Genomic DNA, 20,474 nt, shown 5'->3' on the forward strand with positions numbered 1-20,474 from the left:
TCCCTAGGGCCCAAGTTAGATACTGCAGTCACCAAGCACTTGCTACAATTACAGTCACTATGCTACCAACCGTCACTATCTGTACTTTAGTCACCATGTACTTGCTGCTTGAACAGAACCGACACTCCGAAGAGAGGCAATTGTATGTCGGTTCCTTGCCCAAGGGAACTTATGTATGTGGCCCTCCCGCACTTAAACCCTGACCCAAAGGTCCCGGATGTTGCTAATCTCCAACTGCACGCTCTAACCAATTGAGCCACGTACATACATACGTACATACATGTATGGCTGTTAACATCGAAACATATGTTTGTAATGTGTACACGTATGTAGCTATATATCAATCTCATGTAGCAGTACGTTGTTGCTGTTTGCAGTATCCATTTCTTCCGACAACACTGCACCCGTGCACTCCACTAAAACTGTACATTCAAGGATATAATAAAAGCACTTTTTCGCTGTACAAAGCCCTTTTCTCTGTACATCGACATGCTGATTTGTCCATCTTCCAGTCTATTAGTGTGATTACCTTAGTGTGCATGTTCATTCTAAATATTGTCTACCTCTCTATTCTTCCTTTATTACTCAAACATCTAAAAATTAACCACCCGTTGCAGAAATATAGATATTGTGACAAATGAAACCGGAAACCATGCAGAATGATAATATTATATAGATAATTGTTTTAGATTAATCTATGCAAAAACAGTGTGATGTGATTACCTTTATATAGTCTGTCTGTCTGTCTGTCTGTCTGTCTGTTTAATTGTTTGCCTTTGTGTGTGTGTGTGTGTGTGTGTGTGTGTGTGTGTGTGTGTGTGTGTGTGTGTGTCCAGATGTAAATGGCGGCACCCGGAGTTTGAATTGCTCAGTGGTTGCCTACCTTTTCTGATACTCTATGGTTCCATCGCTTACCATTTTTCTATCCTTTGAGTAACTCGCCACACCAGCAACTGAGAAAAGCATGGCTGTAAGACCGGAACGCCGTAGGACGGCGTCACTTGGGCCGTCTCTCACTTGTTTACTCACGGAGAACTTGCAAGTCTCTCGGAGTCAATTTCCTGCACAAAGAACCTCAACAAATTTGCAGAAGAGGATTCCCTTTTGGTACTTTGCTTCATGGAATGGAGGAGAGGCGTGTGTGTGTGTGTGTGTGTGTGTGTGTGTGTGTGTGTGTGTATGCGCACGTGTGTTAGCCTGTTTGCAGCTCTGTCCGTCTATTAGTCTGTTTGTCCATCTGTCTGTATGTTATGTATCCATGCATCAATGAACATATTTAGAAGTGTGAGTCTATAACAAAACATTACCAATTAATTAATAAATTACAGCACATTACTTGTATTCATAAACCAGTGCAATAAGTTCACTCGTCTGTCAGTATATCTGTGCTAGCTACCAACAAATTCATCTGGTTGTCGTAATCACATGTTTACCTATTTATTAGCCTGTATCTCTCTTTCAGTGTAAGTAATGCCATACAAAAACAAAGTTAAAATATATGAGCCAAATGGTACCTTGAATCCAGCATGATTTCTCATAACCCACATGAAAAACACAAATCGTACAATAAGTTCGGACAAAAACATGTCATCCATAAACTTGATGTACGAATGGTCTATCAACAAGAGCATACAATTCGGGACAATGGTTATTGCATACAGAAAAGAATGACAAACCGATTTCTTTAGAGTGGAGTATTAAATTCCTAACATGCAGTAGAGTCTTCTTCACGTGTTTTTGACACTGCTCCCAAAGACTAAACCGGATGTCGGCAATGCCGCACACGTAACAGAGAGCAATTAGAGGAGAGTACAGAAAAAGAGTGAGCAGTCCACCCGTTCGTGATGTATCTATAAGAGTATACACCCCATACATAACAATAGTACATATATCAAACCATATACCATATTATCTCACATAGTGACATAGAAAAGCATGCTGTATTTAAGTTTGACCAGAATTTTCATCAATGTTAGGTGGTACATATAACGGCATGCTGTTAGAAGGTAAGGTGCCCTTGTAGAGTGAGGTACTGTAGTCGCAGTAAACCGAGGCCATTCTTTTAATATTAATATTGAGGTAATGCAAATGGTGAGACATGTGGCGTTATGGAAGTTGATGCTGTGCCAGCTGATGAAGCCATTGGCAATGGTCAGGATGGTAGTCATACAAAGACTGGAAGTAGACAATCATACCCTGTGGGATTGAAACTGGCATGCAGCTGTTGCAGAATTTGATGAGCTTGTCAGCAACGTAGCATGAGCATCAAGGGAGTTAGGAATTTCACAAGGTCCACAGAGTTCTAGCCAAAGACAGCAATGCCAGCAGTAGAGCTCATGCCAAATATGGTTGTGAGCAGCAAAGTGATCCGTATGAGTATTTCTTTCCGAAGAAGACTGTAGACAAAGGAGTGTGTCCATGCTCCGCTGTTAGCACGAATCTACTAAATATTGCATTTGGAGGAGCCTTGAGACAATTTGCATTGAAAAACCAACCCAAGTAGATAATGAGAAAGGTCCAGGAGTGCTCTCTAAATCTTTACTGTTAATTGTAAACAAAAGACAAAGACTACAGCCTGGTTCACAATATTAACGCTGACCCCAACGTTGACGCTAATGCTGGAATAGAAATGAATCCTATTCCAGCATCAGCATCAGCATCAACATCAAAGGATGCCACCTACGTCAAGGCCGTGTCTTTGATGTTAATGCTCAGCTGAGCGTCAGCGTCAATATTGTGAACCAGCCTTACCACTAATGTTTAATTAGATCACACTTTAGCTTAACGAAATAGTGTAAAGATCATTAGTGGTTACAGATCAACAGAAAGTGGTACTAATTAAAAGATTATTATTATTAAATATGCTACAGTGGGTATGGTCAGTGGGTGTGGTCAGTACTGACCGATACCTTGCCAGCTGTCACAATTTTCTGGCTAGAACTCTGGAGGATGTCTACAAAGCTGGATCAAGATTAATCACAGTATAACTATATGTTGCTAAAATTCCTCGTTTACAATGGTATGACATTGCACCTCGAGGTATAACAACACCCTGGTAATACTCACTCTATAATGGCAAGCTCTTCTACAAGAGGTAATACGGTGGTACTATGACATTAGCAGACAGCATTAATATTTACAACTAATAGCATGCAATTTCAGTGAATAAAATGCTTACCTAATATAAATAAACAAAAATTTTTAACACCTTGACAAGACAATAAAATCCATTGTACTCATTATAAGACATATATTCTACTGCTCCTGATGTTTTTTGAGACTCCAAAAATTATTTAGAATTTTTTACGAATCCCAATTTTTTAGGTCTAGATGTGCAATATTAGTTATTTTTGATTTATTATTTGTTTATTTATTCTTTCAATGTATTCTTTCTAATGGCATTTTGGTTTGAAACCAGAAGCCATAGTTGAGACAGAAGTCGCTCGCTCGCGTTTTCATTGAGCTGGCATCTTGAGCTGCACACTTCTGTGTAGTGACCATTTAGGATGACGTTTCATGTGCAAGTGCAAAAACCAAAAGCCTGGACAACCAACAATTTTCAAAACCAAAATATTAATTGTTCTGTTATCCTATTATTTTTGGAAGGCAAACTTTTCTAAAAGATTATAACTTGAAAAACATTAGGAGCAGTACGGTACATATAAGAAAACCTTGAAATGTTGATGGAAAATTTCTTGGCGCAAGTAAGCAAATCAATGGCTGCCCAAACAGTCGCGGCATTGACTAAACAACAACTGAAACTAGATTGAGCTTCATGTAAACAGTGCATACAAAACCATTACACTAAATGCTTGACTGGCGCCACTTTCAACAATCAGCATCATTGGACGACGAGTAAACGGCAGTAGGTCACCAGGATAAAAACTACGACGAACCAAAGTTATTAAGAATTTGTTATATAAATATAAAAATGACAACAAACATAACAACCCTCCCACACAAACGCACGTTTCAATAGAGCTATGACATGTACAAACGGGTCAAACGTTATAGAAGAACCACAACATACATGCAGACTTCACCTGACACAGAATTAATATTAGCAACATTTATATCCTGTTTGTTTATATACCAATGTGTCTCCTTCAGCTGTGGTGGCTTTTTGGTAAAGTCGTCGTGTTTAAAATCTTTAACTGAAACTCCACCATGACAGTATGGTCCTGTAAATACACATAATATAAGAGCCTGTGTGTGTATGTGCACTCGCACAGACATGCAAACAGACAACCGACAGACAGACAGATAGTAATAGTGATCATGGTTGAAATATACTATCACAGACAGACAAACAGACAGACATACAGATGTAATGCAAAAGTCATCTCTTGGACAAACGTATTAGCATAGCAAGATTAGATTGTCGAAATGTAGTGTATTAGGTGTAATTTGAATGCTTCAGGATCGTAATGGTCTTGTCATTTGTTGCTGTGAATGTTTCTCTTTAAAGTTGGTCATGATGTAAGTGTTTGATTTAAATATATGTATTGAAACAGATAGACAAACCAACAGACAGACAGACAGACAGACAGACAAACAGACAGACAGAGCACAGCTCCAGAAGTGTAATGCTAGAGTATCTCTAAAAAGCTCTCTTTGCTGTCTGAAGACAACAGATGTAACCTTTTTGTCACCCTGTACTTCAGCCACTAGCTGGTACTGGAAGCTTTGCTTGTACACTGTAGCTTTTAAGTGTAGTCCTCTTTTTGTTTTACACAAGTTTCAATTTTAGCTTAGTTTAGTTGATAACTACTAGTAGTTGGACAGTACATAGTACCCTGCATTGCAAATGTATCATAGATAAAAGTTCAAATATATGTGATTAACAGACAGACAGATAGACAGACAGACACACAGACAGACAGGCACACAGACAGAAAGACATACATACAAACAGACAGACAGACGTCCGGGTAGTTTGCATTGTTCTCTTATAAATGTTAGATGTTTGTTTATAAAATGTACTTCTAGTGAACTCTCGTAGTTGGGGAACTTTACATAGTTACTTTGCTAGCATTGTATTACAGATGTATGTTTGAAATAAATGATATTTGACAGACAGACAGACAGTCAGTCAGACAGACAGACAGACACACAAACAGACAGACACACAGAAATTGACAGACAGACAGACAGACAGACAGACAGGCAAATTGACAGAGACAAACAGACAGACAGACAGACAGACAGACAGACAGACAAATTGACAGACAGAAGGCAGGCAGACACATGTGCAAATGCATGCCTGTGTGTGTGTGTGTGTGTGTGTTATTGAATAAATTTTGCTTCCAACTAACACCGTGTAATGCCCGACATTGACAAGCAGTTCTCACACAGACTGCCAGCATATGCTTCCTTCTTACCATCTTCATAGTTTGCCTTCTGTGCCTCCACACCACTGGCAGACAAATAGAGTAGAACAACCGACTGATTGTGCAACTCCTGAAAATTTACTCAGACTAAATTATTGATTTCAATTTCAAACAAATGTTCATCACCTTGACGCCATTTGAAATAAAATTAACAAGTTGTAGTAACGTAGGTTTATAGAGAAGGAACTTGTGAGGGTTACGAACATTTACAGGCGAGTCGTCCTGCAACACCAACCATAATTGATGCTGACACACAATATTTACACTCTCTATCAGATCCAAGTACCACAACACACAACATACCTCATTTGCACTGTTTTTATCAAGCGAGTTCTCGTCAATACAACCTTGCGTTGGCTTTCGTTCCAGTGCTTGAAGCATACGAAACATGTCCAGAGTCAATTCACTAAATTTCACCTAAAGAATGACACCATATGATCTAATGTTGATTGCTAGAAAGGATCGACATTGACGTAACTTGTTCTGTTGTGTTACCAACAATGAAGGCTTCACCGAGAATGAGAGATTTGCGTTTGGTTGGACTGTCACCTGCTGCGGTTGCCTAAATAAAGTTTTAGATAAAAAAGTAAGTGTGCAAATGTGTGTTGTTGTTGTTTACTGTTGGCTGATTGGAAGTGTCGAGGCGATGTGTAACGGCAACTGGCATTGAATTCACATCCACCACAGTAACAAGGCTATTGGCCTAGAAAGTTATAAATAGTAACCACTCTGTTAGATATCTATGTATATATTTCTGTTTCGTAGACGATGTCTGTCTGTATGTAAACAAAAACAAATCTCCACTTTGGTATAGTTATCTAATTGATAAAAGCCTAGAATTCTCTGTCATTTTCTTTTGTGAATTCTGCCCGTCTTTCCATGTGTGTGTGTGTGTGTGTGTGTGTGTGTGTGTGTGTGTGTGTGTGTGTGTGTGTGTGTGTGTGTGTTGGTGTGTGTGTAAATTTGTTAGTGTGTGTGTTTGTTAGTTTGTGTGTAAATTTGTTAGTGTGTGTATAAACTTTGTTAGTGTGCGTGTAAATTTGTTTGTGTTTGTGTGTGTGTGTGTGTGTGTGTGTGTGTGTGTGTGTGTGTGTGTGCAGGTGTATTAGGTTGGTTGATTGGCTGTTTGTTTGCTCGTGTGTTCGTATAGTCAAAACCAGCAGAAAAGTCTGCAAAAACCCAAATCCACTTCCTGACAATACACCTTTGGCATCCTTTGTGGCCTCGCTTCATATTAGCAAATTGTCATGCATGTAATGGATTCGATAGCCTGATACTAAATACACAAGCAGAGAAGCTTGATTTGTATAACTATCAGTTGGCGGCCAAGTGACAAAGCAGCTACAAAAATGTAGTTTTAAAAAGTGTCGCACAAGCTGTTGACTGCTTGCAATTTCACATGATCATAACATTTTTGGATACATTCTGATCGGTCGGTCCAGGTTTCATATCCAAATATCTGAGCATCACAAAACTTAGTTGAACTAAAAATCTCCCTGGTAATATGATCATAGCACCAACCAGTCAGCTCTACTCGGTTTTAAACTTTAAAACAACATGTGCATAACTTTAAAATTAGTCTTATACTCTTACAAGTTGTTCAAAGACAAGAACTAACTTCCAAAAATGATGAAACTTCTTGCAATACAAGTTTCCAATCATCTTTGTCTGCCGATTCATATTTCTTTACATACTCCTCCACATACTTCGACATCTCCTGACATAACAGTCAATGAAAAGTAATCATCTACTGTGGTCACAATGCAACTGACTTTAATCAGATCAACAATGACGTCAAGTTTGGGTAGCAACAAGCAGACGACAATAAAGCGAGCATAATACCGCAGTTTCTTTACCATTAGATCAGCTCTGCAGACATAACAGATTACCATTCTAGTTCACTGTATATGGTCGATTTAGTTTGCACCTGTCTTCTTTGAGGACGTTCGCGTAGTAGGAGCGACTGCGAACTGCTTGGTAGAAAGAGAATGCTTCTTGAAGGTATCCAGTTTCACATGTCCGCATGCTGTATGCAAGAATTAGTGATAGGAAATAGACAGGTGAGGCTATAATTAAATTTACTTCGCACTAAATTCACAACCTGCATCACACGTACGCATGCACACATACACACAGCCACACAGACAGACAGACAGACAGACAGACAGACAGACAGACAGACACACACACACACACACACACACACACACACACACACACACAGACAGACAGGCAGACAGACACACAACTCCATTATAAGTGTGCCTCTTCAAACAGTTGCCATAGCCATCTATTTGACAACAGTAGAGGTTCCTGCTAAACATATCTGTATAGTACATTGACACTTGAAGAACACAAACAAGAGTACAAAAAAAGAAGATTTACCGTATTCGTCCGTCATAACGCCCATACCAAAATAACGCCCATGCCCACATATACGCCCATGTGTGACAGGTCAGAACCTTCAGCTTGAAAAACACCCATGCCCAAGTATATGCCCATGGCCAACTAGATGCCCAGGATACGCATGCGCAGACAAAACAAAATAGGGTCCACAGAACATTTGTTCCGTCTGTGTGCATTTGATGAGCAGGTGTTCGTATTGCGTGAAAGTGCTTACTATTCTTCATTGCAATTAGCGATCGTGATGCTTTTGACAGGCTTCAAGCCGACCACTCCGGTTTGCGTGTGAAGTGTCTAGTTTGGTGCACGGATACCAGTACCTTGATCTTGCAAATGGATAATTGCGAGCATTTGTGGTATTTCTGTCTTCAAGTGTTTAGATGGTGACTAGCCAAACGACAGCATATTGCAACCATGTATACGCCTGGGACCAAAATAACGCCCATGCCCTAGTATACGCCCATAAATAAAGTCTATCTTTTCTATACGCCCAGGGCATTATTACGGGCGAATACGGTATATTGCAATACATATGGTACAATAAATAGAAAAAATTAGACCCCGCACATACATTTATGCGTGTAATCGTGCAGTAGACCAGAAAGTTGCTACTTACTAATATTGGTAATACAATTGTCCAATTTTCGATGCAATCTCACCGATCTGCCATCGTTTTAGACCAAAGCAGGCATCTAGTGTTTGCCTATATATGCAGTGAAAGAAATATAATGCAAACAGTCACTACCAACGATTAAGCTGTCTCATAACAGTCTCATAATTAATATTTAAAAATGTTAGTTTTATAATCAGGTAGTTCAGGTAGAACTGGTGCAAACCACTGCCATCATCACTCACACCACTACTGTGTGCAAAGCAAAATTCCAAACTCCTGCCTGTGTGTGTGTGTGTGTGTGTGTGTGTGTGTGTGTGTGTGTGTGTGTGTGTGTGTGTGTGTGTGTGTGTATGTGTGTGTGTGTGTGTGTCCACGTGCATGTGTAGTTACATCCCTCCGTGATGGGCAATTGGAGTCTTCACCCATTTTGACACCAGCCAACTTGCCAGTTCGCCCATGCAAGGTACATATTTCATTCAGTCCATATGCTGCTCAAGAACTAACCACATCGATATAGACCGATGGTATTACGGTGACCAGAGAGTCTCAACCAGCATACACAATGGACTAATGAAGACAAGGAAAGCACTGGAATATCATTATCAATGGACCATCCACCAGACCACAGAAACTTCCCAATGACCTAAATGAGTCTTGGTCCCATGTACAACACTAACAAATATGAGAAATGTAGACAGCCAAGATTCTTGATTTGTTGTCATGCACAAACCCCAATGCAGTTACCATTGTCGCTAATCACAGTCACAACAATAACTTTAAGTCTTATTATTATTATTATGTCATCATCACCCTCTCAAATTGGGGTCTTTACCCTCAACTGGGCACGTCCACCAAACCACAGGTACGTTCCAGAGAGGTAACTGTTTTCGTGTCATCAATATAGCACTAGTAACTGACAAATCTAAGAAAGTAGTAAGTGAGCTGAGAAGACAATTAACAATTATTTGTTCGGTCTAAATATTATTATTAATTAAAAATTATTAGTCGCCTGCAATAGCTCAAATATTTACCTTGATCAAATTAATTCAACGTTCACTCACCTGTTTTGTTGCTGGAATCTCCAAAGCTAAAATTCAACAAAATCAAATGCTGCATTAAAATGGTAAGTCAAAAATTTTGATCTGGTAATTCCACATTATCTACTTTGATAGTCTAGAGCTTCTGAAATAAAATATTTTAGACTACCTTGCCTTAATTGAGTAGGTCTGTATATAAGGCTGTTCCTTACTAGGCCAACAGTTGTTGACCCTTAATACTTACCAAACTTTTACATAACGAGTAGGTACGTCACATACCAAGTGGGTAGGTATACATTGACGTATGGATGAGGATCATCGATGTTCAACTATTGCCAAACATATGGAAGTCGTCTTTGTGATCTAGATAGCGCTTGCTCAGTTCGAAAAGTAAATGTAGCCTTCAGAAAAGAAGTTAGGCGCGGTCTTGGCATGCGGCAGAGACAGTCCATTCACAATAGATTGGACAGTTTTGAAGAGGCCTCACAAAAATAAGAAAACTACAGATGCTATTTATGCATACATCGATTCATGCCGGAAACAAACTTTTAAGAACTCTATCAAGGCTTTCTTACCGAAATTGTGTTAAGGTGTGATTGTAGCTACAATAACTAGTTTGTTGTCAGTTACAAGACACTTAAGTGTGTAAATCTTTCATGTAGTGTTTTGTTTGTTAGCTTATTGATGTATTTGTGTTTGTTTGTCTGTTTGTCGACTGCCCTCCATTGGAACTGCACCAGAACCTGGTGTGTATGAAATATATTATTATTACTTATAACTAACAAATAAATACCTAAGTTCGCATCTATAAACTAAAACGTCACAAATTGAGCAGTAATTCTTAATTAAGCCTTTCAACAGGAATCCCGCGTTCAGATGAGGCCTCCATGAGTACAATAGAACGAGCAATTGAAATTAAGAAGTTTGATTGAGTGGGCAGAATATCACAGGGCCGGCAGAGCAGGGTGGGCCAGGTGGGCGACGGCCCACCTATCATTCAAAAAATGGGACTTCCACCAACAAGCGTTTGGCGAAAACTTCCGGAAATGGTATAGGTGATTAAATAAATTAGTTATTGTTCACCTCTACAGATGAGACAAACCAACCATAATTCGGAAGTTTACAGCAGGAAGTGTGGGACGAGCACAACATGCCTCGCAAACCCAGTCACTTGTCTTGATGAGCGCTTACCGTTTGCCGTAGAGAGACGCCACAAATCGTTTCTCTCAGAAGACTGAAGACGTACTTGAGGTGTACAATGAGCAAACTATGTCTAAACAATCTGATGGTACTGCATGTACATAGTGACCGACTAGATGAGATAAACCTTTTATAAATCGAAAATGAGTTCATTAGTGCTAATGACCAACACAAGTCAATTTTTGGTCTTTCAGTCTCTAACAGATGACAATATTTTGCGTGTAGTTTGATAAATGATTAAATATTCTCAGAGTACAATACTACTAGTAGTTAGACTATCCTCTAGTAACGCTGTCTTTAGCCAGGCTCCACCCTAGCTCTACAGCTTTAGTCAAAATTTGTCAAGTGGGCGGAACCTAGCCAAGCAAGGCCTGGCCCACCCAACATCTGGAGGGCTCTGCCCGCCCTGTTTCATTGAGTGTGCGGACTCAGTTAATTAACTAAACTCCATTAATTAATTAATTAACTAAACGTACCCGAGTGAAAACATCGAAAGTTCGCGCAAAATAACCTTGCCATTGTTTCTGACCAAACTGCGGCAAATCTCTATGCAGAAACCAAACACACAGTAACAGTTTAGTGCACTGACATCAGACGTTGCATCTGCAGCTAGGTGGGTAAGATAGGCTTACTGCTTACCTGATACCATTAAACAGCTGCTTTGATTTTTCCAAGAGGTACGTGAATTCGCGCACTATCGCCTGCTGATCTTGTTCGCCTACAATCTGACGACCTTCCTCCAAAGACATCCTAAGATGACGCATGCGTATAACAACTTGTTAGACCTCGGAGTCCTATCCAATCGTTGTTTCACGCTTCCATTTGCTCATTTTGTGAAGTTGTTATAACAATGAATATCAGCACAGTCATAGTGTAAATTGCAAGTAACACATACATGCCACACATTTTCACTACCACGTAGCTAGAGATATAGGCATTTGGTGTGTGTATTCATTTTCTGTGTCTACTGTCATGTCTGATTTGCTTCAGACTTTTTTCTTTCTGTGTGGTTCAGTTGTGACAACTGTATCCAAACGTGATACAAGTTAAAATTTAAAAAATTGAAAAAGTAAAAATTACTCAATAATTAATTTGGTCTTTAAAATTCTGTGGCAGATGTAAACAATGAAGATATTGAAATGGCTGCTCAACACAATGTACTGTACACACATTGAATAAAAATATGTAAAATGGTGTTAAATAAACACGTGACCAAATAATAAACACGTGATAAGATATAGTGAACTAAGCCAGCAGAGACAAAAAAAGTCCAGTGAACCATGAAAATACAGAGTCATATATTGAAGTAGCCTTATACATTGTGACAATGTATACTCAATCCATAAAATATATTTGAAATCTGCAAGTGCATTATTCCACAACCACTACATTGTAATGTGTCCTATAGCAAACATTTGTAGAACCATTAACAAATACATCCATTACCATTAATATATTAGCAGTTTCCAAAAATTTGCAAGTAATCGCCGTTACATAAATAAAAAATAAAAGTTAATAAATTTGAAGTACTCATTGTACGTCTAAATAAGAAATTTGTTTTAATTGTTGTTCATGAATGTCTTCCATATCCTCATCAAGATGAGAAGCAATGAGTTCAGTCAATGCAGCTACAGCTATGTCATCAAACATAACACCGTGAAGCTTCTTTAGTGCAAAATTTTTGTCCGTACGAATGCAATGGTCATACACATTCCAATGTTCCTGTAGCAGAAATCCTGCTAACGTAGCATCCAAAAATCGCTGCGAAAATAGTCTAAATGTGAATGAATCCCCACAGTCGGACACATGACCAAGCAGTTGTTGTAAGATCAAACTATCCAGTAACCTACTGGTTGCGAAGTTAGAAACAGCACTCACTTGCTGCTGTCTAATGTCGTCTCCACATTCCTGAAGAGCAGCACTGATGCAGCCGCGAAGCAGTGGAATCGCGACGTCATCTGTTATCTCGTCAAGAACGTGCTCAACGTGACATTCGTGAAGACTCCTGCTCACCTGTACATTTTGGAAACCAATAATGTATTAATTAATTAAAATATCAATACTTGTTCATCACAAGGGCTTACAATTCCTTCAATGAGAGGACTACATGTGTCTTGTATTAGCTGATCTAGACAGCTCTCGGCTCGAGAGACTGCCAAATGGTCTTCGACGATACTTTGAGTTACATCATGTACCAAATCATTTACTTCTTTCTGTAAATATGATTCAATCATTTCTTCACAAATAGCAGTAAGCGGATCGGTTGTCCTATGCCAACTGTTCAGCATGTATTCTTGGACGATTTCATCGTTGGCTTCTATTATTGCATCTCGCGATATCTTGGGAATACAATCAGCGATGAACTCTTCGCACACAATTACAGTCACTGCGGTGGCTGGGTCATCTGGATCAAGACCTCCGTGTGCTTCATATTCCTTCAGAATCTCAATCAGAAGATCGGGTATGACTTCAGATGAAACATACTCATCGATCAGCTGCTCGACCAATTCATATGCGACTCTTTTTCTGCTGATGTATTTCAAGTATCTGATCCGTTCCCGAACACGATGCCCTCTAAATGTTTTCTGTATTATAGTGGCTGCCTCTCGTTTTGAGATCTGAGCCCAGTGTCGTCTTCTCACGTAGCCATATGGTCGACAAGTAGCAAACGAACGATGTGGTACAACTGTGTTTATGTGTTGTTGTTGATTTGGTAGAAAGGGAGCCATCCAATGTGGAACGAAAGGCACATTTGGATATGAATACGTCCAAGGACCTGCTGCAGGAATCCCAAAACCATATCCATACGGCATATACGAATTAGGAAAAGTAGGAATAGTATTGGGGTATCTAGGTATACCGTTCCAATTACCCGAATAATGTTGTGACGGGTATGTGTAACCCTGTTCTGGATGTCCCGGATAATCACGTGTATGACATGCTGTTTGCCTTCTCGTCTCTTCAAAATTTCTCTCTGTATATCCTCTTCTGTTTTCACGTGTCTCCAATGGTGGAAGTACTTGATGTCTACTAGGAACAACGTGGCCCTCCATGAACGAATATTGTTGTGATTGGTTCCTCCCAGTTTGCGTGGGCGGGGTAGACGAGAGTCTTGGAAAGACTAGAGAAGCTTGAGAGCTCTTTTGCTCTTCAGGAGCCGATAGACTCCTAATGAGAGCTTCTTCGGGTGGGAGTGAGTGCCAAGGAGACGGTCTGTGGAAGTGACGAGACGGCAGAGTTGAGTTTCTAGAGAGAGAACTGAGACGAGGGAGGACACTGATGTTAGGATCCTCCGACATCGCCGTGGGATTGAAATAATCCGAGCCTCTTCTATTTCTAGTTCCCTTACTTGTTCTACCGAAATTGTCTTGTGACATTGATGTGTAAACGTAACGACAGATATGCGCATGCGTAAGCTTTGACTAGCAACCAAGCAGCCGTCTAGCGTGCGATTTAATTTAAGCATACTTTATGACGAACAATAAGCAGATGCAGGTTTTTCATCATTCACTGGCAAGATAGACATACCAATACTATACACTTTATTTTCCACATTATTTAATTAATTAATTTGTACAGTGTGTCTGTTAGTAATTAAACTCGGTCAGTACATGTTCTGACAACTGAATGGTCAATCGACTGGCAGATTTAATTTTTAATTTAATTTATGACTGTTGCAAATGCAACGAATTTGCAGTAAATAAAATTATGTAATTATTGCAAATACGGGAAATCAAGTCACGTGAATATATAGTATTCTTAATGATTATGATGTACCCCCTCTCCGGGCAATTGGTCCTTGCCGAGATTCGCTTTGCGCATACGCGAGACGCAATGATGCAGCCCTGTGTCAAGACTTTCTAGAAGTAGATGCCAACGACACCATCGAAGGCCAAATCTAAGACGAAGAAGGAGGCCCTGTTCACCTCACCCACCGACAACGTTCTATCATCACTGAGAAATATTATACAGCCTAGACGGCCGTAAACACATTCCTAACGACTGCAAGTCAAGATATACAGAAAAAACAATTCACACTCCATTTTCCTCTCTGATTGTTTGACGGTATGTTGGTCTTTATCAAAACACTCACTGGCAGGACAATCACTCTTGAAGTTGAGACAAGCGATACCATTGAAAACGTGAAAGCCAGAATTCAAGACAAAGAGGGAATACCTTTTGATAGGCAGCGGCTCATCTTTGCCGGCAAAGAGATCGCCGACGACCAAATACTGAGGGACCACAATGTCCAGAGGGAATCCACTCTTCATTTGATATTGAGGCTGAAAGACGGCATACCGATAGTTATTAAGACACTCACTGGCAAGACAATCGCACTTGAAGTGGAGAAGAACGATACCATTGAATGCTTGAAATCGGAAGTTCAAGAGAAAGAGGGGATACCTCGTGATCAGCAGAAGTTCATGTATGCTGGCAGAGAGCTCGAAGATGGCCAAACTTTTAGAGACTGCAATATTCGAAACGAATCCACTCTTCATTTGATGGTGCGACTAAGCGATGATATAGATATATTTATTAAGACACTCACGGGCAAGACCATCACACTTCGAGTGTCGATGAGTGATACTATTGAAAACGTGAAAGAAAAAATTCAAGACAAAGAGGGGATACCTTGTGATCACCAGCAGCTTGTCTTCGCTGGCAAACAGCTTGAAGGCTACCAGACTCTTCAGTACTATAATATTCAGAAGGACTCTGCCATTCACTTGATAGTACGGCTGAAGGATGGCCATGCAATGCACGTATTGATCAAGATGCCCATTGGCAGGACACTCGCACTTACAGTTGAGAGGAGTGATACTATTGAAAATGTAAAAGTGAAAATTCAGAACAAAGAGGGAATACCTCTTGAACAGCAGTGCCTCACCTTTGACGGTAGAGAGCTTGAAAACGACCAAACCCTCCGGTACTATAATATCGAGAAGGGATCCACTCTTAGTTTGAGATTGCGGCGGAGAGAAACCATGCAGCTCTTTGTCAAGTTGATGAATGGGAAGACTATTGCAGTGGAAGTCGAAGCGAATGACGTAATTGAAAACGTTAAGGCTAAGATTCAGGGCATGGAGGGTTTTCCCTCAGGTCAGCAGCGCCTCATGTTTGCTGGTAGGCAACTGGAAAATGGACGAACTCTCAGTGATTACAACGTTTATGCAGAATCGACTCTTCACTTGGTACTTCATTGTAGGGGAGAACAGTGAAATCATGAAACTTTGTTGTAAACTAGCAGAACTGAAGTGACTTGACGTTAGTACTTGTGTGGCTATATGAGTTTCCCAAAGTTGTGGATAGACAATATCATGACAGGCGCTACTGTGTGACACTCCCTTTTTTGCTGTCAGTGGCACAGATAGTCAAATATATGGCTTGCTTTGTATATTATATGATTAATCTGGTGTACAGGACTACAACTTTGACTTTAGTTAATCGATATGGGAAATTGTTTTATTAATCAATTAGACTTTGTTTGAATCTGCAAGTGCCATAGTCTCCATTCACTACTTTCTAATGTCTAATTGCATCATTAGAGAACTTGCGTTATTATCATTTACCCGCGCACATGCGTAAGTTGGGTTACCTAGGTGGTTTCTCTGTGTGTCTAACTGTCACCAAGAAAATAACCAGATCTTGAAATGTATACGTGTCATTGCGAGTTGACAGCTAGAGGATCATATGAAGTCACTACTAGTAGTTTGAGTTAATTAGAATCGCTTTTGAATGAACTTGTGATTTTACTAGCGCGCGTAATTAAATGTATTTAATAGACTACGTTAGCCGGAACTACTTGTTGCTCACGTGACGTGAAGATTTGGCGGACTAGTAGTATGGCTAGGACCGGAGGCTACGATGCTTGCTTTGTTGAGTCTCTTAGTGAGCAGCACACGTGTCCAATTTGCTATCTAGCGCTTCGAAATCCCAAGATGACCGACTGCGGGCACCAATTCTGCGAAACGTGTCTACCAAGTCCCACTAGCGGCAAAGTCCGCTCGGTCCGCTGCCCCACCTGTCGATGTTGGCTCGAACCAGACAAGATTTATCCAAACAACATGGTGAAACGCGAAATTCTAGGACTGAAGATACTCTGCGACGAGCACGAAGCCGGATGTCAGTGGAAAGGCCAGCTGAAAGATCGAGAAGAACACATGGCCGAGTGTGTCTACATTACAGAGCTGTGTGACAATAAATGCGGCAGGGCAGTGATGAGAAGAGACATGAAGAAACATAAGCGGAATGGATGCCCCAAAAGACGTGCTAACTGCTTATACTGTGACGCAGGAATGCAGTATGAATGCCTAGAGGGTCATCTTGATGTCTGTCATGCTTTTCCAGTACCCTGTGTTTATCATTGCGGAGAAACAGTGGCTAGAGGTAAAATGGCCGTGCACACTGGAAAACAGGGTTCATGCACTGAGAGTTGCTTGCAGTGTGAATTTGAGCACATGGGCTGCAGTTTCAATGGAAACAGGAAAGAGCTGGAATTACATCTCACACAAGCTGCTGTCTCTCACCTCACAATGATGGCAAGTTCGTTTCAATCGAGGTTGGAAATTGCTGAGAAAAAGGCAGTTGAAGCTGAAGAGAAGCTGACCAAATGTGAGCAAGAACGTGTAGCTAGAGAGCAAGAAATGCAAGCAAGGCTTAGAGCAATGGAAGGGAGGCTAGCTAGTTACAGTAGTAGCATGGGTCTATACTCTTCTAGAAGTGGTAAACCTATGTATATGAAATAGTACATAAGATTTCTGTCTGTTACTAAACGTTGGCAAAGAACTATTTATAAGCTTATCCAGAATATACTTCAAATATCAAGATAGCTGCTTGGTACTGCCTTCTAAACTGTTTGTTGCTAGCAAATATATTATGTCCAGTGAACATCAAAACGTTGATGTGCAATCAGTCATCTAATTATTTCTGTTCTGTTTCTAATTTTGGCTATGAGCCATGATGCAATCAGAAAGGGGACTATGTAAAGTCACGTGATTGATCAAAGCCAGTGGCGTACTGAAGACGTTGGGGTTGAAGCACCTCCTCTCTAGGTGCATGGCTGCATGTGGTGTGTGTGTGTGTGTGTGTGTGTGTGTGTGTGTGTGCGCTCGCGCGCGTGCGTGCATGCGTGCGAGAGAGAACGTGGTGGATTTGTAGAACACTTCGAATTGCCATCTAGAGTCAAAGTCCATTCCACCCTAGTGCCCAGGAGCGGTTACAGTTCACCGTTGAGACGTTCGCTTGCAACTTATATCTTGTTTACTAGTAGGAAGTACAAATTCAACCCCCGTATCTTGAATTAATTTTAATTTCAACAAATGACGTGCGCATCGTGGTTCTGGAGTAGCCTCGTACAGAGCCATATATCTCTATATATGGCTCTGGCCTCGTACCTAGCCTCGAATTTCCAGACCAGACAGCGCGCGAACTCTAGTCTGGACCAAGTCGATACTAAAATGATTTCGGAAGTATTTATCAATAACTATGCTAAATGGTGTCTAACAGCGTAGGATCGTTTTACCTAGATCAACATTTCATTTGTAAATGCCATGAGATCTCACGAACAAAGAAGAGACGTCTGCCGTGTTTGCGGCAATATCTTGGTAGACGGCAAGAAACGAGGACTCTTTGACTCTTCGGCAGACCGCTAGCTAGTCTAACCGCTCGACTAGCGAGACTACCGCTCGACTAGCGAGACTACCGCTCGACCAGTTGTCAAAGATGATGGTCTGGCGACGCTGCTGTACATGTCACCTGTCATTGCAAGCTTGAAAATATCGAAGAAATGAAGCTGAAACTAAAACTAAGATGTGTCCGTGCAGAGTCTAATCATTGTTCTGACATGCAGAGTTTAGTGTGCACTTAGCCGCCCATGAGGATTTCACACGCGCGCAATCAGTGCTAGTGCACTTAGCATAACCAATTATTGCTAAGCCAATCAGAATTTACAACCGAGATTCGGGTTGTAGAAGCTGATTGGCTTAGAAGGCTATTTCCGAAATCATTTCAGTATCGACTTGGTCCAGACTAGAGTTCGCGCGCTCTCTGGTCTGGAAGTTCGAGGCTACCTCGTACCAGACCCTCTCGCGCCGTCGTGTCCGGTTCCCGTATATATGCTTATACGGGAACCGTGCAAGACGGCGCGAGAGGGCCTGGGTACGAGGCTAGTCCTGGAGTCAGTATGGCGGAACCTGGAGGATTCGATGTGTACTTTGTCGAGCCTCCTAGGTATTAACACAAGTGTCCTATCTGTCAGCTAGCTCTTCGCAATCCCAAGCTGACAGACTGCGGTCACCAATTCTGCGACGGTTGCCTGAGACCCCTTATTCAAAACAACAAAGTAATCTGTCCTCTATGCAAACGGCAGCTGAAATTGAACGAGATCTATCCAAACAACTTAACAAAGCGCGAAATTTTGAGTTTGAAGATACTTTGCGACCAACACCAAGTCGGCTGCCCATGGACAGGCGAGTTGAGAGATCGAGAAACTCACAGAACCACTTGTGTCTACATGGAGGAACTTTGTGTTAACCAATGTGGCGAGAATGTGTTGAAAAAAGACATGGAGACACACAAGCAGGTTGAGTGTCCCAAAAGAGTTGTCTTTGTATACATTGCAGGGAACTGATGGCATCTGTTGATCTACTAACTCCGTATGTGATGCTTTGACGTACCCTGTATTTATCAATGTGGAGCGACGGTGGCTAGAAGTGAAATGACTGTGCATACAGGAATACGTGGTTTGTGTACAAAGAGTCTTCTACCTTGTGAGTTTAAGCATGTGGGTTGCCAGTTTGAGGGAAACAGGCGAACGCTGGAAACGCATCTTAAGGATGCTACTGTTAGTCATTTCAGCATGGTGGCAAGTTCGTTTCAGTCAAGGCTACAAACCTTTGAGAAAAAGTTGCTTGAAACAGAGGAGAAACTGATCAAGAGCGAAAGAGAACGCAAGAACTAAGACGAAGGGAAGGCTAGCTGCAGTAGAAAAAGAAAACTTGTATAGATATGAGCCATAATGTAAACTGAAAGGTGCATATGGCTGCATGCTTGTATTGGAAACAAAGTAGCAAGAATAAATGCTACCTATCATCAAGTACATGTCTATACAATCAATTTCTATGATTATGTTTACCACATTACTTTTGTGTAAGTCTAACTGGTTTAGTAGATATCATTGCCATGGTTGCGAACATGATCATTTTCTGTTATTTTATGGTGTGGTGTTAGGAAGTGGTCTGTCACTCAGAAATTAAACACAGCTGAAAACGTATACAGGAACTGGTGTCACAGTAATGTAATACTAGTGATTTGATACCATACAAATAGAAGTAAGCAGTTAGTTAGTATAAATCAGTCAGTAACTAGAGATACTATTTATTGAGATAATTAAGTTAATTGTTCCTGTACAAAACAGTCATAAGTACAAAAGCGTGAGCTGGACAAAACCATGCAGACCTTTGCTGCCATATTTGCGCGGTAGCTTGTTTTAGAAAGTCTACACCAGCTATTTTCAGCAACTGAGTGCACTTGTAAACGTTTTACACAAGCAGTGGTCTGGAATGTCTACATCATCATCATGCATAGCTAAATTGCCTATCTAGACTTAGCTATCTAGAGTTAGCATGTGCATGTATAGTACAAACGTAACAAAATGTATATACAAATTAATATAAAGCAACAGCTGTTACAAACACTTCATTAATTAACGCGAATAATTAAACGCATTCAAATATTGTAAACGGGAACTACCCGTAGCCCACGTGACGTGGAAAGAGTTGGCGAGAGAGTATGGCAAGAGTCGGAGGCTACGATGCTTGATTTGTTGATTTT

At 40.7% G+C, this 20,474-nt stretch overlaps 4 protein-coding genes across 4 annotated transcripts in view; 2 read left to right on the forward strand and 2 right to left on the reverse strand.

Annotated features, from left to right (window-relative positions):
* LOC134191517 (protein SCAI-like) overlaps positions 1-11,392 on the reverse strand; it is a 12,279-nt gene extending 887 nt beyond the window's left edge. Inside the window, exons 1-17 of the mRNA XM_062660140.1 lie at positions 11,283-11,392; positions 11,120-11,189; positions 9,468-9,493; positions 8,410-8,496; positions 7,318-7,416; positions 7,163-7,259; positions 7,009-7,107; positions 6,010-6,093; positions 5,869-5,952; positions 5,694-5,807; positions 5,517-5,612; positions 5,382-5,460; positions 4,094-4,181; positions 3,804-3,885; positions 3,672-3,744; positions 1,677-1,850; positions 1,515-1,615 (exon numbers count right to left, since the gene is read on the reverse strand). Coding sequence (XP_062516124.1) covers positions 1,515-1,615; positions 1,677-1,850; positions 3,672-3,744; positions 3,804-3,885; positions 4,094-4,181; positions 5,382-5,460; positions 5,517-5,612; positions 5,694-5,807; positions 5,869-5,952; positions 6,010-6,093; positions 7,009-7,107; positions 7,163-7,259; positions 7,318-7,416; positions 8,410-8,496; positions 9,468-9,493; positions 11,120-11,189; positions 11,283-11,392 — 1,563 coding nt within the window. The remainder of the gene's footprint in view (positions 1-1,514; positions 1,616-1,676; positions 1,851-3,671; positions 3,745-3,803; positions 3,886-4,093; positions 4,182-5,381; positions 5,461-5,516; positions 5,613-5,693; positions 5,808-5,868; positions 5,953-6,009; positions 6,094-7,008; positions 7,108-7,162; positions 7,260-7,317; positions 7,417-8,409; positions 8,497-9,467; positions 9,494-11,119; positions 11,190-11,282) is intronic.
* Positions 11,393-11,931: 539 nt separating this feature from the next.
* Positions 11,932-14,027, reverse strand: LOC134191451 (uncharacterized). The gene is made up of 2 exons (XM_062660067.1): positions 12,728-14,027; positions 11,932-12,656 (listed from the first exon to the last, which is right to left on the reverse strand). The coding sequence occupies exons 1-2, from the start codon at positions 14,018-14,020 to the stop codon at positions 12,174-12,176; spliced, it is 1,776 nt and encodes a 591-aa protein (XP_062516051.1). The 5' UTR covers positions 14,021-14,027; the 3' UTR covers positions 11,932-12,173.
* Positions 14,028-14,449: 422 nt separating this feature from the next.
* Positions 14,450-16,140, forward strand: LOC134191452 (uncharacterized). The gene has a single exon (XM_062660068.1). The coding sequence runs from the start codon at positions 14,711-14,713 to the stop codon at positions 15,860-15,862; it is 1,152 nt and encodes a 383-aa protein (XP_062516052.1). The 5' UTR covers positions 14,450-14,710; the 3' UTR covers positions 15,863-16,140.
* A 339-nt stretch (positions 16,141-16,479) lies between these two features.
* On the forward strand, positions 16,480-17,529 carry LOC134191453 (TNF receptor-associated factor 4-like). The gene has a single exon (XM_062660069.1). The coding sequence runs from the start codon at positions 16,487-16,489 to the stop codon at positions 17,387-17,389; it is 903 nt and encodes a 300-aa protein (XP_062516053.1). The 5' UTR covers positions 16,480-16,486; the 3' UTR covers positions 17,390-17,529.
* The last annotated feature ends 2,945 nt before the right edge of the window (positions 17,530-20,474 follow it).

Source organism: Corticium candelabrum, chromosome 15 (genome assembly GCF_963422355.1).
Source record: "Corticium candelabrum chromosome 15, ooCorCand1.1, whole genome shotgun sequence".
NCBI classification, from domain to species: domain Eukaryota; kingdom Metazoa; phylum Porifera; class Homoscleromorpha; order Homosclerophorida; family Plakinidae; genus Corticium; species Corticium candelabrum.

Bases quoted from the DNA above. Each gene is read 5' to 3' on its own strand.
- LOC134191451 (XM_062660067.1), bottom strand. From the start codon at position 14,020: ATGTCACAAGACAATTTCGGTAGAACAAGTAAGGGAACTAGAAATAGA. The intron at 12,657-12,727 runs GTAAGCCCTTGT...CAAAATGTACAG, and splicing joins GTCCTCTCATTGAAGGAATT to GTGAGCAGGAGTCTTCACGA.
- LOC134191452 (XM_062660068.1), top strand. From the start codon at position 14,711: ATGTTGGTCTTTATCAAAACACTCACTGGCAGGACAATCACTCTTGAA.
- LOC134191453 (XM_062660069.1), top strand. From the start codon at position 16,487: ATGGCTAGGACCGGAGGCTACGATGCTTGCTTTGTTGAGTCTCTTAGT.